At 60.5% G+C, this 16376-nt stretch overlaps 2 protein-coding genes across 3 annotated transcripts in view; both read left to right on the top strand.

The window, feature by feature from the left end:
• The window catches only part of GYS1 (glycogen synthase 1), a 31402-nt gene extending 22694 nt beyond the window's left edge, over positions 1–8708 (top strand). For both annotated transcript variants that reach the window (XM_066208534.1, XM_066208535.1), the window contains exons 12-17: positions 854–967; positions 2497–2623; positions 2728–2823; positions 3944–4107; positions 5060–5140; positions 7236–8708. In XM_066208534.1, coding sequence (XP_066064631.1) covers positions 854–967; positions 2497–2623; positions 2728–2823; positions 3944–4107; positions 5060–5140; positions 7236–7415 — 762 coding nt within the window. In that variant the 3' untranslated portion in view covers positions 7416–8708. The remainder of the gene's footprint in view (positions 1–853; positions 968–2496; positions 2624–2727; positions 2824–3943; positions 4108–5059; positions 5141–7235) is intronic.
• Positions 8709–10771: 2063 nt separating this feature from the next.
• Positions 10772–15855, top strand: LOC136305196 (cathepsin D-like; the record flags this gene model as incomplete). Its single annotated transcript, XM_066208529.1, has 7 exons — positions 10772–11278; positions 12328–12451; positions 13012–13130; positions 13887–13942; positions 13996–14382; positions 15109–15134; positions 15685–15855. Coding segments are annotated over exons 1-7 (889 nt in total), but the record flags the coding sequence as incomplete, so codon positions are not given.
• Between the last annotated feature and the right edge of the window lie 521 nt (positions 15856–16376).

Raw genomic sequence — 16376 nt, 5'->3', positions numbered from 1 at the left:
TGAGACACTTGGGACCCCCTTTTGGGGGGTGGGGACACCTGGGGAGCCCCTTCTGGGGGGCGGGGACACCTGGGGAACCCCTTTTGGGGGGCTGGGACTCATTTTGGGGGGACTGGGACACCTGTGACCCCCTTTTGGGGGGCTGGGACCCTTTTTTGGGGTGCTGGGACCCTTTTTGGGGAGGCTGGAACTCTATTTTGGGGGACTGGGACACCTGAGACCCCCTTTTGGGGGGCTGGGATCCCATTTTTGGGGGGCTGGGACCCTTTTGGGGGAGGCTGGAACTCTATTTTGGGGGGCTGGGACACCTGGGACCCCCTTTTGGGGGGCTGGGACCCTTTTTGGGGGGACTGGGAACCTTTTTTGGGGGACTGTGATCCCCTTTTGGGGGGCTGGGACACCTGGGACCCCTTTTTGGGGGGGCTGGAACCCTTTTGGGGGGCTGACACCCTTTTTGGGGGGACTGAGATCTCTTTTGGGGGGGCCTGGGACTCTTTTTGGGGGTCTGACACACCTGGGGTCTCATTTTGGGGGGCTGGGACCCTTTTTTGGGGTGCTGGGACCCCCTTTTGAGGGTCTGGGACACCTGAGACCCCCTTTGGGGGGGCTGGGACCCTTTTTGGGGGCTCTGGAACCCCATTTTCAGGGTTTGGGGACAATTTTGGGGGTCCCCCTTTTTTTTTGGGGGGGGGTGTGAGATTTGGGGGCTCCCGGTGCCCCTTTTTTGGGGGGAAATTTGGAGGAATTTGGGTCTTCTTGGTGCCGTTTTTTGGGGGGTAAAAACAATTTCGGGGCTCCTGGGGGATTTGGGGATCCCGAACATTTGGGGACCCCCCCCAAAATCTCCCCCCAGCGCCAGTCGTTCCCCCCCGTGTGCACCCACAACATGCTGGACGACGCCACCGACCCCATCCTGACCACGATCCGCAGGATCGGCCTCTTCAACAGCAGCAACGACAGGGTCAAGGTGGCACCTGGGGACATCCCTGGGTGTCCCCAAATGTCCTGGCACTGGGGGGGGGACACGGGGACATTGGGGGGTGGGCGTTTGGGGGGGTTTCATTGAGGTTTTGGGGGATTTTGGGGGGTCTGGGGCTCTTCAACAGCAGCAGGGACAGGGTCAAGGTGGCACCTGGGGACATCCCTGGGTGTCCCCAAATGTCCTGGCACCGGGGGAGGGGACACGGGGACATTGGGGGGGTGGGCGTTTGGGGGGGTTTCATTGAGGTTTTGGGGAGTCTTGGGGGATTTTGGGGGGTCTGGGGCTCTTCAACAGCAGCAGGGACAGGGTCAAGGTGGCACTTGGGGACATCCCTGGGTGTCCCCAAATGTCCTGGCACCGGGGGAGGGGACACGGGGACGTTGGGGGGTGGGCGTTTGGGGGGGTTTGGGGGCGTTTCATTGAGGTTTTGGGGGGTCTTGGGAGGTTTTGGGGGGTTTTGGGGGATTTTGGGGGGTCTGGGGCTCTTCAACAGCAGCAGGGACAGGGTCAAGGTGGCACTTGGGGACACTTTTGGGGCGCGGTGACACCAGGGGGGACAAGGGGACGTTGGGGTGTGGGGGTTTGGGGCGGTTTTGGGGGGCTTGGGGGGGTTTGGGGGGATTTTGGGGTTCCGGGAAAGGGGATTTTGATGGCCGGGGAATATTTTGGGGTGAAGGTGGGGAGGTGGGTTTTGGATTCTGGGGAGAATTTGGAGGATTTTGGTGCTTTGGGGAGGGGATTTTGGGGTCCAGGTGAGGATTTTGGGGTCCAGGGAGGGAATTTTGGGTCGAGGGAGGGAATTTTGGGGTCCAGGTGAGGATTTTGGGGTCCGGGTGAGGATTTTGGGGTCCAGGGGAGGATTTTGGGGTCCAGGGAGGGAATTTTGGGGTCCAGGGAGGGAATTTTGGGGTCCAGGTGAGGATTTTGGGGTCCAGGGAGGGAATTTTGGGGTCCAGGTGAGGATTTTGGGGTCCAGGTGAGGATTTTGGGGTCCGGGTGAGGATTTTGGGGTCCAGGGGAGGATTTTGGGGTCCAGGGAGGGAATTTTGGGTCCAGGTGAGGATTTTGGGGTCCAGGGAGGGAATTTTGGGGTCCAGGTGAGGATTTTGGGGTCCGGGTGAGGATTTTGGAGTCCAGGGAGGGAATTTTGGGGTCCGGGTGAGGATTTTGGGGTCCAGGGAGGGAATTTTGGGGTCCGGGTGAGGATTTTGGGGTCCAGGGAGGGAATTTTGGGGTCCAGGTGAGGATTTTGGGGTGCAGGTGAGGATTTTGGGGTCCAGCAGAAGAATTTGAAGAGGAATTTCCTCCTCCTCTGCGGCGAAAATTTTGAGTTCCGAGGGGAAATTCTTGGCGATGAAACCCACCAAAAAAAATTCCGATTTTCGTTGGAATTTCACAATCGAGTTAAACAATTTTTTTTTGGGGGGGGGGGAGGTGGCTTCCAGAGGATAATTCCGGGGTTCACACCCCTCCCCCCCCTTTTTTTTTTTTTTTTCCTCCCCCCTTCCCCCAAGATAATTTTCCACCCCGAGTTCCTGTCCTCCACCAGCCCCCTGCTGCCCGTGGATTACGAGGAGTTCGTGCGGGGCTGTCACCTCGGCGTCTTCCCCTCCTACTACGAGCCCTGGGGCTACACCCCGGGTAAGACCCGCCCCGGGGGGGGCTCCTGGGGGGGTCCCGCGACCCCCCAAATCCCCCTTTGACCCCCCAAAATCTGTGTGTGTGTCCCCCCCCCCGGACCCCAGCGGAGTGCACGGTGATGGGGATCCCCAGCGTCTCCACCAACCTGTCGGGCTTCGGCTGCTTCATGGAGGAGCACATCGCTGACCCCTCGGCCTACGGTCAGCGGGGGGCCCGGAAATATGGGGGGACCCCAAAATATGGGGGGGCTGAAAATATGGGGGGGGCCCCAAAATATGGGGGGGCTGAAAATATGGGGGGGACCCGAAAATATGGGAGGGGCTGAAAATATGGGGGGGACCCGAAAATATGGGGGGGGCTGAAAATATGGGGGGACCCCAAAATATGGGGGGACCCCAAAATATGGGGGCCGAAAATATGGGGAGGGCTGAAAATCTGGAGGTGTGGGTTACCTGTGTCTCCATGTCCCTGACCCCGCCCTGCCAGGGGGGCTCGGTGTCCCTGTCCCCCTCTCCTTGTCCCTGGCCCATGTCCCCAAATGACCCCAATGTCCCCAGTGTCCCCAATGTCCCCAATGTCCCCCAATGTCCCCAGTGTCCCCAATGTCCCCAATGTCCCCAATGTCCCCCAATGTCCCCAGTGTCCCCAATGTCCCCAATGTCCCCCAATGTCCCCAGTGTCCCCAGTGTCCCCAATGTCCCCAATGTCCCCAATGTCCCCAATGTCCCCCAATGTCCCCAGTGTCCCCAATGTCCCCAATGTCCCCAATGTCCCCCAATGTCCCCAGTGTCCCCAGTGTCCCCAACGTCCTCAATGTCCCCAGTGTCCCCAATGACCCCAATGTCCCCAGTGTCCCCATTGTCCCCAATGTCCCCCATGTCCCCAATGTCCCCAATGTCCCCAATGTCCCCAGTGTCCCCAGTGTCCCCAATGTCCCCAATGATCTCAATGTCCCTGATGTCCCCAATGTCCCCAATGACCCCAATGTCCTCAATGACCCCAGTGTCCCCATGTTCCCAATGTCCCCAATGTCCCCAATGTCCCCCAATGTCCCCAATGTCCCCAGTGTCCCCAGTGTCCCCAATGTCCCCAATGATCTCAATGTCCCTGATGTCCCCAATGTCCCCAATGTCCCCATGTCCCCGCTGTCCCCAATGTCCTCAATGACCCCAATGTCCCCAGTGTCCCCATTGTCCCCAATGTCCCCCAATGTCCCCAGTGTCCCCAATGATCTCAATGTCCCCAGTGTCCCCAATGTCCCCCAATGTCCCCAGTGTCCCCAGTGTCCCCAATGTCCCCATGTCCCCGCTGTCCCCTCAGGGATCTACATCGTGGACAGGCGTTTCCGGGCCCCGGAGGAGTCCTGTGCCCAGCTCACGGCGTTCCTGTACGGCTTCTGCCAGCAGAGCCGGCGGCAGCGCATCGTGCAGCGCAACCGCACCGAGCGCCTCTCCGACCTGCTCGACTGGAAATACCTGGGCAGGGTGAGACCAGGGGCTCCTCCTGGGGGCCCTGGGGGCATCTCGGGGGGGTTGGAGGCATCTCAGGGGGGTTTGGAGAAACTTTTTCGGTCCTGGAGGGGTCTTTGGAGCTCCTAGAGAAGTTTCTGGGAGGTTTGGAGACATCTCAGGGAGGTTTGGAGACATCTCAGAGGGGTTTAGAGACATCTCGGGGGTTTGGAGGCATCTCAGGGGAATTTGGAGACATCTCAGGGGGGTTTGGAGGAACCCTTTGGGTCTTGGAGGAGTTCTTGAGAGTCCTAGAGAAGTTTCTAGGAGGTTTGAAGGCATCTCAGGGGGGTTTGGAGAAACTTTTTCGGTCCTGGAGGGGTCTTTGGAGCTCCTAGAGAAGTTTCTGGAAGGTTTGGAGACATCTCAGGGGGGTTTGGAGACATCTCAGGGGGTTTGGAGGCATCTCAGGGAGGTTTGGAGACATCTCAGGGGGGCTGGAGACATCTCTGGGGGGGTTGGAGACATCTCAGGGGGGTTTGGAGACATCTCAGGGGGTTTGGAGGCATCTCAGGGGGGTTTGGAGACATCTCAGGGAGGTTTGGAGACATCTCAGGTGGGGTTGGAGACATCTCGGGGGTTTGGAGACATCTCAGGGGGGTTTGGAGACATCTCAGGGGGGTTTGGAGACATCTCAGGGGGTTTGGAGACATCTCGGGGGGGTTGGAGACATCTCAGGGGGGTTTGGAGACATCTCAGGGGGGTTTGGAGACATCTCAGGGGGTTTTGGAGACATCTCAGGGGGGTTTGGAGGAACTCTTTGGGTCCTGGAGGGGTTTCTGGAGTTCCTAGATTGGTTTTTTGGGTCCTGGAGGAGGCCTCGAGGAGTCTCTGGAGTTCCTAGAGAAGTTCCTTGGGGGTTTGGAGGCATCTCCGGGGGGTTTTGGGGTCCCTGGTGTCCCCTGAGCCCCCCGTGCCCCCTCCCCAGTATTACACCTTCGCCCGGCGCATGGCCCTGGCCAAGGCCTTCCCCGAGAGCTTCACCTACGAGCCCCCCGAGGCCGCCGCCGTGAGTCACCCCAAAAAAACCCCAAAAACCTCCTGAGTGACCCCAAAACCCCCCAAAAAACCCCAAATCCCAGAAACCCCCAAAAAACCCCAAAGAAACCCCAAAAAACTCCCCTGAGTGACCCCACAAAACCCCCAAAAACCTCCTGAGTGACCCCAAAACCCCCCAAAAAACCCCAAACCCCAGAAACCCCAAAAAACCCAAAAAAACTCCCCTGAGTGACCCAAAAAAACCCCCAAAAACCTCCTGAGTGACCCCAAAACCCCCCCAAAAAACCCCAAATCCCAGAAACCCCAAAAAAAACCCAAAAAACTCCCCTGAGTGACCCAAAAAAACCCCCAAAAACCTCCTGAGTGACCCCAAAAAACCCCAAACCCCAGAAACCCCAAAAAAACCCCAAAAACCTCCTGAGTGACCCCAAAACCCCCCAAAAAACCCCAAATCCCAGAAACCCCCAAAAAACCCCAAAGAAACCCCAAAAAACTCCCCTGAGTGACCCCACAAAACCCCCAAAAACCTCCTGAGTGACCCCAAAACCCCCCAAAAAACCCCAAACCCCAGAAACCCCAAAAAACCCAAAAAAACTCCCCTGTGTGACCCAAAAAAACCCCCAAAAACCTCCTGAGTGACCCCAAAACCCCCCCAAAAAACCCCAAATCCCAGAAACCCCAGAAAACCCCAAAAAACTCCCTTGAGTGACCCAAAAAAACCCCAAAAACCTCCTGAGTGACCCCAAAAAACCCCAAACCCCAGAAACCCCAGAAAACCCCAAAAAACTCCCCAGAGTGACCCAGAAAACCCCAAAAAACCCCAAAACCCCCTTCCCAAAAATCCGCCTGAACCCGGGAGTGACCCCAAAACCCCCAAAACCTCCTGAGTGACCCCAAAAATCCCGAAAAGACCCCCCTGAATGACCCCCAAAACCCCAAAATCGCCCCAAAACTGCCCCTGAGTGACCCCAAAACCCCAAAAATCCCTAAAAAAACCCCCCTGAGTGACCCCAAGACCCCCAAAATCCCCCCAACCCCCTCCCCCAAAGTCCCCCCTGAACCCGGGAGCGTTTTGGGGTTTTTTCCCTTTTTCCCCCTTCCCCCCCACCCCTTTTCCTCTTCCTTTCTTGTGTCTTTGTTTCCTCTGTTTCTCCCCTTTTTCCCCCTTTTCCTCCTCTTTTTTCTCCCCTTTTTCTTTTTTATCCCTTTTCCTCCTTTTTTCCCCCTTCCCCCAACCCCCCCAGACCCCCCTCTAACCCTTTTTATTTTTATTTTTATTTTTATTTTTACTTTTATTTTTATTTTTTATATTTATTTTTAATTTTGTTTTTTTTTTATTTTGACTTTTATTTGTATTTTTACTTTTTTTATTTTTTGTTTTACTTTTATATTTATTTTTACTTTTATTTTTATTTTTATTTTTTTTATTTTTACTTTTATTTTTATTTTTTGTTTTACTTTTATTTTTATTTTTACTTTTATTTTTACTTTTATTTTTATTTTTATTTTTATTTTTTATATTTATTTTTAATTTTTTTTTTTAATTTTTATTTTGACTTTTATTTTTATTTTTACTTTTCTTTTTATTTTTTGTTTTACTTTTATATTTATTTTTACTTTTATTTTTATTTTTATTTTTATTTTTTGTTTTACTTTTATTTTTAGTTTTACTTTTATTTTTACTTTTTTTTAATTTTTTTTTTTATTTTTACTTTTATTTTTTTTTTACTTTTATTTTTATTTTTTACTTTTATTTTTGTTTTTATTTTTATTTTTATTTTTATTTTTGTTTTATGCCTTTGTTTCGGGGGTTTTTTTGTTTATTTTTTTTTTATTTTTACCTTTTTTTTTTAACTTTCAATTTCTATTTCAATTTTTACTTTTCTTCCTATTTCTATTTCTACTTCGCATTTCTCTCTCTTTTTTCCTATCTTTTATCTTTACTTCTCTTTAACTTCTAATTACTTTCATTTTTATTTCTCCTTCATTTTTCGATTACTTTTATTTCTATTTTTTTTTTTAATTTTTCCTTTTTATCTTTTTATTCCTCATTCGCATCTCTGTTTTATTTTTTCCCCTCTCTCTCTCTCTCCCCCCCCCCGCAGGGTTTCCGCTACCCCCGCCCCGCCTCGGTGCCGCCCTCCCCGGCTCTATCGCGACTGTCGAGCCCGCGACACAGCGACGACGAGGACGAGCGCTACGACGAGGAGGAGGAGGCGGCCAAGGACCGCGCCAACATCCGGCGCCCCCCGAGCCCCCCCGGGCTGCCCCCCACCCGCAACTGACCCCAAACCGGGGGGCGCCCCCCGCCCGCCTCAGGCTCACCCCTTGTTATTATTTTGGGGAGGGGTCCCCCCCCAAAAAAAAAAAAATCCGCGCCCCCTCCTCATTATCAGTGCCTCACAACCCCCCCCGCGGTGTTTTATTTTGGGGAGGGGTCCCCCCCCCAAAAAAAAAAATCCGCGCCCCCTCCTCATTATCAGTGCCTCACAACCCCCCCACTCCACCCGCGGTGTTTAATTTTGGGGAGGGGTCCCCCCCAAAAAAAATCCGCGCCCCCTCCTCATTATCAGTGCCTCACAACCCCCCCACTCCACCCGCGGTGTTTAATTTTGGGGAGGGGTCCCCCCCAAACAAATCCGCGCCCCCTCCTCATTATCAGTGCCTCACAACCCCCCCGCGGTGTTTAATTTTGGGGAGGGGTCCCCCCCCCCAAAAAAAAAAAATCCGCGCCCCCTCCTCATTATCAGTGCCTCACAACCCCCCCCGCGGTGTTTTATTTTGGGGAGGGGTCCCCCCCCAAAAAAAATCCGCGCCCCCTCCTCATTATCAGTGCCTCACAACCCCCCCACTCCACCCGCGGTGTTTAATTTTGGGGAGGGGTCCCCCCCCAAAAAAAATCCGCGCCCCCTCCTCATTATCAGTGCCTCACAACCCCCCCCGCGGTGTTTAATTTTGGGGAGGGGTCCCCCCAAAAAAATCCGCGCCCCCTCCTCATTATCAGTGCCTCACAACCCCCCCACTCCACCCGCGGTGTTTAATTTTGGGGAGGGGTCCCCCCCAAAAAAATCCGCGCCCCCTCCTCATTATCAGTGCCTCACAACCCCCCCACTCCACCCGCGGTGTTTAATTTTGGGGAGGGGTCCCCCCCAAAAAAAATCCGCGCCCCCTCCTCATTATCAGTGCCTCACAACCCCCCCGCGGTGTTTAATTTTGGGGAGGGGTCCCCCCCCAAAAAAATCCGCGCCCCCTCCTCATTATCAGTGCCTCACAACCCCCCCACTCCACCCGCGGTGTTTAATTTTGGGGAGGGGTCCCCAAAAAAAAAAATCCGCGCCCCCTCCTCATTATCAGTGCCTCACACCCCCCCCCCCCCGCGGTGTTTAATTTTGGGGAGGGGGCGGTTTTTTTAGGGGGGGGCTGCTCCGCCGCCCCCTCCTCACACTCAACACTCCAAACCCCCCCCCCCCCAAATTTTTGGGGAAGGGGGAGGGGTCGGGGTGGGGGGGGCCCCGCATCCGTCCGACCCCCCCTCCCCCCCCCGGCGCAGCGGATTAATAAAGGTGCTTCACGGCCCCCCCCCCCGCCCCGTGAGATTTCGGGGACCCCCTCCCCAAATTGGGGGGCGGGGTCGGGGTGGGGACCCCTCCCCCAATTGGGGGTTAATTTGGGGGGGGGGGGTCCTAAAATGGCGTTAATTTGGGGGGAGGGGGGTCTCAGTTTTGGGGGGTTTGGGGTCCTCAAAATGGGATTTTATTTGGGGGGGGTCTCAGTTTTGGGGGGTTTGGGGTCCTCCCAAAATAGATTTTTTTGGGGGGCGGGTCCCCACTTTTGGGGTGATTTTGGCCACCCCCCCCCCCCCCCATTCTCTGGGTGGATTTTAAACCCTCCCCCTTCGTAAAACCACCCCCCAGAATTAATTAACCTCTCCTAATTACGGGCTGGTTTTGAGGCCCCGCCCCCCCACGTTTTCGGGGAATTTGGGGTGTCCCCCCCCGGATGTGGGGGGCGGTTTCGGGCTTCCCGCGCCCCCTGAGTCACCCCCGCCCCCGCCATTGCGTCACCGAGGGGCGTGGCTTTGGTGAGGGGGCGTGGCTGAGCTAACGACTTGCCATTTATGGTCGTAAAGGGGCGGAGCTTAAGGAGGCGTGGTTTTACTATTGTTTCCCAACGACGGGGGCGTGGCTATGCCAGTTGTTTTTCCCAATGAAGGGACGTGGTTACATGAGTGGGCGTGGCATTCTCGCCATTGCTATCCAATGAGGGCGTGGCTCCCGGAGCTGTCATTTGGGGGCGTGGCCTGACGGGGTTTTCCCATTGCTATCAATGGCATGGGGCGTGGTTTTCAGGAAGGGGCGCGGCTCTGCGAGTAGGCGTGGCTGATCGAGCCATTCATATATAATGAGGGCGTGGCCCCCCGAGAGGCATTCAATGAAGGGGGCGCGGTTATGGGTGTTTCCCCAAAGGGGCGTGACTATGTGGGCTGTTTGCCCAATGAAGGGGCGTGTCTCTGGAAGTGGGCGCGGCCTATCGAGCCATTCATACCCAATGAGGGCGTGGCCCCCCGGAGCATTCAATGAAGGGGGCGTGGCCTGGCGGGGTTTTCCCATCGCTATCAATGGAATGGGGCGCGGTTTTGGGGGAGGAGGGGGCGTGTCGGTGGGCGGGGCCCGCCGGGGGTTCCCCCGCGCGCGCGGGGCGGGGGGCTCAGAGCGGCCATGGGGGGTCCCGGGATCGGGCCCCTCCTGCTGCTCGTGGCTGGAGCGGGAGCGATGCTGCGGTGAGACCCCGGGGGAGGGGTCGCGGGGGGCTTTGGGGGGGTCCCGTTTACCTGGGTAGCTCCAGGTGAGGTTTGGGAGATGTTTTGGGGGGGTCCCGGATACCTGGGTCCCCCCAGGTGAGGTTTGGGAGAGGTTTTGGGGGGGTCCCGGATACCTGGATCCCCCCAGGTGAGGTTTGGGAGATGTTTTGGGGGGGTCCCGGATACCTGGGTCCCCCCAGGTGAGGTTTAGGAGGGGTTTTGGGGGGGTCCCGCGTACCTGGGCACCCCCAGGTGAGGTTTGGGAGGGGTTTTGGGGGGGTCTCGGATACCTGGATCCCCCCAGGTGAGGTTTGGGAGATGTTTTGGGGGGGTCCCGGATACCTGGATCCCCCCAGGTGAGGTTTGGGAGATGTTTTGGGGGGGTCCCGGATACCTGGGTCCCCCCAGGTGAGGTTTGGGAGATGTTTTGGGGGGGTCCCGTTTACCTGGGTCCCCCCAGGTGAGATTTTGGGGGTGAATTTAGGAGTTCCCGGATACCTGAGCTCCCCCAGGTGGGGTTTGGGGAGGAGTTTTTGGTGGGTTCCTGGGTACCTGGAGGTTTTGGGGGTGAATTTAGAGGCTCCCGGATACCTGGATGCCTCCAGGTGGGATTTTGGGAGTTCCTGGATACCTGGATCCTCCGTAGATGGGATTTTGGGAGTTAATTTAGGGGTTTCCCTGGTACCTGGATCCCCCCAGGTGAGGTTTTGGGGGTTTTTCCGGACACCTGGAGGCACTCAGGTGGGATTTTGGGGTTTCAGGGACACCTGGATGCCCCCAGACAGATTTTGGGAGGGGTTTAGGGGTTCCCGGATGCCCCCAGGTGGGATCTTGGGGTTTCCCGGATACCTGGCTGCCCCCAGGTGAGGTTTGGGAGCGGTTTTGGGGGTTCCCGACACCCCCGGCCCGCCCCAGGTGAGGCCGGGCGGGGGCGGGACCGGTCAGACCCGCTCGGGCCCGGCCCCACCCACCAGGGCGTGACCCCTCCCCGTGACCTCTGACCCCGGGGGGGCTGACCCCATAATTTGGGGACCCCCATTAACCCCCCCCCGCTATGAAAACGCGGGGGAGGGGGGCTCTGGGAGCCCCTCATTAACCTCATTAATCGCCCCCCCCCCCCATGCCGGGCGGCGTAACCCTTCATTAGCATAATTGCCGCTCATTAAGAAGCTCATTAGGCTCATTAGGCTGATTAGGGCGGCGGTTTAACCCCTCCCTGTCCCCCGCAGCATCCCGCTGGAGAGGGGCCCCTGGGTGCCCCCCAAGTTCTGGGGGTCGGGGGGCGCCCCCCGCAGCCGCAGTGGGGGAGGGGCGGCCGCGCCCACGCGGCTCCACAATTACATGGACGTGAGTGGGGGAGGGGCGGGGGGGAGGGGACAGCCACCCCCGGGGCGGGGACAGGGCGGGGGTCGGGGCTGGGGACATGGGGAGGGGGCACAGGGACCCTGGGGACACGGGGTCAGGGGTCACGGGGACAGGGGTGTGACAGTGTCAGGGGACACGGAGGGACCTTGGGGACACTGGAGGGGTCACAGGGACCCTGGGGACAGGGGGACAGGGGTCACAGGGACCCTGGGGACAGGGGGACAGGGGTGTCATGGGGACACGGAGGGACTTTGGGGTCACTGGAGGGGTCACAGGAACCTTGGGGACAGGGGGACAGGGGTCACAGGGACACGGGGACAGGGGTGTGGCAGTGTTGTGGGGACATGGAGGGACCTTGGGGACACAGGAGGGAGTGTGACAATGTCAGGGGACACGGAGGGGTCACGGGGACCTTGGGGACAGGGGTGTGACAGTGTCAGGGGACACGGAGGGACCTTGGGGACACTGGGGGAGTCACAGGGACCCTGGGGACAGGGGGACAGGGGTGTCATGGGGACATTGGAACAGGGGTGTGACAGTGTCAGGGGACACGGAGGGACCTTGGGGACACTGGAGTGGTCACAGGGACCCTGGGGACACAGGGTCAGGGGTCACAGGGACCTGGGGACACAGGGACAGTGGTCACAGGGACCCTGGGGACACGGGGTCAGGGGTCACAGGGACCTTGGGGACAGGGGTATCATGGGGACACGGGGTCAGGGGTCACAGGGACCTGGGGACACGGGGTCAGGGGTCACAGGGACCTTGGGGACAGGGGTGTCATGGGGACACGGGGTCAGGGGTCACAGGGACCTGGGGACACGGGGTCAGGGGTCACAGGGACCTCGGGGACATGGGGACAGGGGTCACAGGGACCTGGGGACAGGGGTGTGACAGTCCCTGAGGATGGGTTGAGACGGGACCACTCTCCCACCGTTCTGGGGACACGGGGACATCGGGGGTGGTTCCCAACGCCGCGGTGACCCCGGGTGACCCCGCGGTGACCCCGCCCTGTTGTCCCCCCCCCCCAGGCGCAGTACTACGGGACCATCTCCCTGGGGACCCCCCCCCAGGATTTCCGCGTCATCTTCGACACCGGCTCCGCCGACCTCTGGGTGCCCTCGGCGCGCTGCTGCCTGCTCTACCTGGCCTGCTGTGAGGGGCGGGGCCGAAACGGGCGTGGCAGGGTGGTGGGCGGGGCCTAGTGGGGCGTGGCATGGCAGAGCGGGCACGGTTTAGACTGTGGGCGGGGACTAGTGGGGTGCGGCACGGTGGGATGGGCGTGGTTTGGGTGGTGAGGGTGGCATAGAAGGGCGTGGTGTGCCGGGATGGGCGTGGTTTAGGGTGTGGGCGGGGCATAGGAGGGTGTGGTGTGGTGGAATGGGAGGGGTCTGGGCTCCTGGCACTGTGGAATGGGCGCGGTTTCAATGGAGGGGCGGGACCTAATGAGGCGTGGTCAGGGAGGAGCTCAACTGATTAGGCAGGGCTTGAGGGGCGTGGCTTAAAGGGGTGTGAGCTGAGCGAAGGGGCGTGGTCTGTGGAAGTGGGCGGGGTCTATAAATAGGAAGGGACAGTGTGAATGGGCAGGATCTGGGAATGGGGCGCGGTCCGAGGTGAGTGGGCGTGGTCCGAGGTGAATGGGCGTGGTCAGAGGCGAGTGCCCGTGCCCCCCCCCGCCCCGTGTGTGACCCCCGTGTCCCCCCGTGTCCCCCCAGGGCTGCACCCCCACTACCGGCCCGCGCTGTCCTGCACTCACCGCGCCAACGGCACCGCCTTCGCCATCAGCTACGGCAGCGGCAGCCTGCGGGGCTTCCTCAGCACCGACACCCTCACGGTGCGCCCGGGGAGGGGGCCCGGGGGGTCCCGACACCCCCACGGTGGGCTGGGGGCCCCGGGGAGGGGTCCCGGGGGGTCCCGACACCCCCACGGTGGGCTGGGGGCCCCGGGGAGGGGGCCCGGGGGGTCCCGACATCCCCACGGTGGGCTGGGGGCTCCGGGGAGGGGGCCCGGGGGGTCCCGACACCCCCACGGTGGGCTGGGGGCTCCGGGGAGGGGGCCCGGGGGGTCCCGACACCCCCACGGTGGGCTGGGGGCCCCGGGGAGGGGGCCCGGGGGGTCCCGACACCCCCACGGTGGGCTGGGGGCCCCGGGGAGGGGGCCCGGGGGGTCCCGACACCCCCACGGTGGGCTGGGGGCTCCGGGGAGGGGGCCCGGGGGGTCCCGACACCCCCACGGTGGGCTGGGGGCCCCGGGGAGGGGGCCCGGGGGGTCCCGACACCCCCACGGTGGGCTGGGGGCTCCGGGGAGGGGGCCCGGGGGGTCCCGACACCCCCACGGTGGGCTGGGGGCCCCGGGGAGGGGTCCCGGGGGTCTTCTCGACACCACCATAGTGGGCTGGGGGCTGTGGGGACTGTGTCACACTGTCAGCGTCGTTGTCCCCACCAGGTGTCCAACGTCTCGGTGCCCAACCTGACCTTTGCCGAGGCCGTGTCACTGTCCCTGTGTCACTGTGTCCCTGTCCCTGTGTCACTGTCACTGTGTCACTGTCCCTGTGTCACTGTGTCCCTGTCCCTGTCCCTGTCCCCACCAGGTGTCCAACGTCTCCGTACCCAACCAGACCTTTGCTGAGGCCGTGTCACTGTCCCTGTGTCACTGTGTCCCTGTCTCTGTGTCACTGTCCCTGTCCCTGTCCCCACCAGGTGTCCAACGTCTCCGTACCCAACCAGACCTTTGCCGAGGCCGTGGCGCTGCCGGGCCTGGTGTTTGTCCCTGTGTCACTGTGTCACTGTCCCTGTGTCCCTGTGTCCCTGTGTCACTGTCCCTGTGTCACTGTGTCCCTGTCCCTGTGTCCCTGTGTCACTGTGTCCCTGTCCCTGTCCCCACCAGGTGTCCAACGTCTCCGTACCCAACCAGACCTTTGCCGAGGCCGTGGCGCTGCCGGGCCTGGCGTTCGCGGCCGCGCGCTTCGATGGCGTCCTGGGCCTGGCCTTCCCCGCCGCCTCGGCCGGGCCCGCCCGGCCCGTCTTCGACAACATGATGAAGCAGCGCCTCTTCCACAACAACGTCTTCTCCTTCCGCCTGCGCAGGTGAGGGGGGCAGCTGGCGTGCCCCGAATCCCCTCTGGGACCCCCAGACCCCCACAGGATTCCCCTTGGGACCCCAAATCCCCCCTGAAATCCCATCTGGGACCCCCAAATCCCCTCTAGGACCCCCATGGGACCCCAAATCCCCCCTGAAATCCCCTCTGGGACACCCATGGGACCCCTAGATCCCCTCTGGGACCCCCAAATATCCACAGGATTCCCCTTGGGACCCCCAAATCCCCTCTGGAGCACCCAGATCCCCACAGGTCTCTCCTTGAGACCCCCAAATCCCCCCTCAAATCCTCTCTGAGACCCCCAAATTCCCTCTGGGACCCCCCTGGGAGCCCAAAATCCCATCGGGGACACCCAAATCCCCCTGAAATCCCCTCTGAGACCCCCAAATCCCCACAGGATTCTCCTTGGGACCCCCAAATCCCCCCTCAAATCCTCTCTGGGACCCCCAAATCCCCTCTGGGACCTCCAAATCCCCGCAAGATTCTCCTTTGAGACCCCCAAATCCCCCCTCAAATCCCCTCTGAGAGCCCCAAATCCCCCCCCTGGGACCCCCCTGGGACCCCCCCGGGAGCCCCAAGCCCCCCCTGACGCCCCCCGTTCTGGCCGTGGGGGCGCAGTGGGGCGTCGGAGGGCGACGGGGGGGAGCTGCTTTTGGGGGGCATCGACGAGGGACAGTTCGAGGGTCCCCTGCACTACATCCCCGTGTCCCGGCAGAGCTACTGGCAGGTGCACATGGACAGGTGAGACAGCCCCAAAGCCCCCCAAAATCCCCCCCAAAATCCCCTGAATCCCCCCGAGATCCCCTCAAAACCCTCCTGATCTCCCCCAAATCCCTTCCGACCCCTCTAAAGGACCCCCAGCCCCCCAAATTGAGCCCCTGACCCCCTCTAAATGCCCCCGAAGCCCCCCCAAATGCCCCCTGACCCCTGTAACTGTCCCCCAAAGCCCCCTTTAATGTCCCCTGACCCCTCTAAGTGCCCACTGACCCCTCTACCTGCCCCCTGTGCCCCCCTAAATGCCTCCTGTGCCCCCCAAATTGATCCCTGACCCCTCTAAGTGTCCCCAAAGCCCCCCCAACTGCCCCCTGACTCCCCTTAACGCCCCCCTCTGACCCCCCTGACTACCCCCTGACCCCCCTAACTGCCCCCTGACCCCCCGAAACGCCCCCTGACCCCTCTAACTGCCCCCCTGTGCCCCCCCAGATTGACCCCTCTAAGTGTCCCCAAAGCCACCCTAAACGCCCCCCAACTGCCCCCCGACCCCCCTAACGACCCCCGTGCCCCCCCCCAGGCTGTCGGTGGGGGCCCCGGGGGGAGGTGGGGTGCCGGGACCCCCCCCCCCTGTGCGGGGGGGGCTGCGAGGCCATCGTGGACACGGGGGACGTCGCTGATCACCGGGCCCGGCCCCGAGGTGGCCGCGCTGCACCGCGCGCTGGGCGGGAGCCGCGTCCTGGGGGGACAGGTACGGGGAGCCCCGGGGTGGGGACAGCGGGGACAGCGGGGACAGTGTCACCCTGACCCCCGGGGAGCCCCGGGGTGGGGACAGCGGGGACAGCGGGGACAGTGTCACCCTGACCCCCGGGGAGCCCCGGGGTGGGGACAGCGGGGACAGTGGGGACAGTGTCACCCTGACCCCCGGGTCACCTCGGGGTGGGGACAGCGGGGACAGTGGGGACAGTGTCACCCTGACCACCCGGGTCACCTCGGGGTGGGGACAGCGGGGACAGCCGGGGACAGTGTCACCCTGACCCCCGGGGAGCCCCGGGGTGGGGACAGCGGGGGACAGTGGGGACAGTGTCACCCTGACCCCCGGGGCGCCCTCGGGGTGGGGACAGCGGGGACAGCGGGGACAGTGTCACCCTGACCCCCGGGGGCGCCTCGGGGTGGGGACAGCGGGGACAGTGCGGACAGTGTCACCCTGACCCCCCGGGGCGCCTCGGGCTGGGGACTGCGGGGACAGCGGGGACAGTGTCACCCTGACCC

The sequence above is a fragment of the Chamaea fasciata genome, unplaced genomic scaffold (assembly GCF_029207755.1).
Source record: "Chamaea fasciata isolate MVZ Bird 193981 ecotype frontalis unplaced genomic scaffold, bChaFas1.0.hap1 SCAF_310, whole genome shotgun sequence".
NCBI lineage: Eukaryota > Metazoa > Chordata > Aves > Passeriformes > Sylviidae > Chamaea > Chamaea fasciata.
This window is presented reverse-complemented; position numbering and strand designations above follow the sequence as displayed.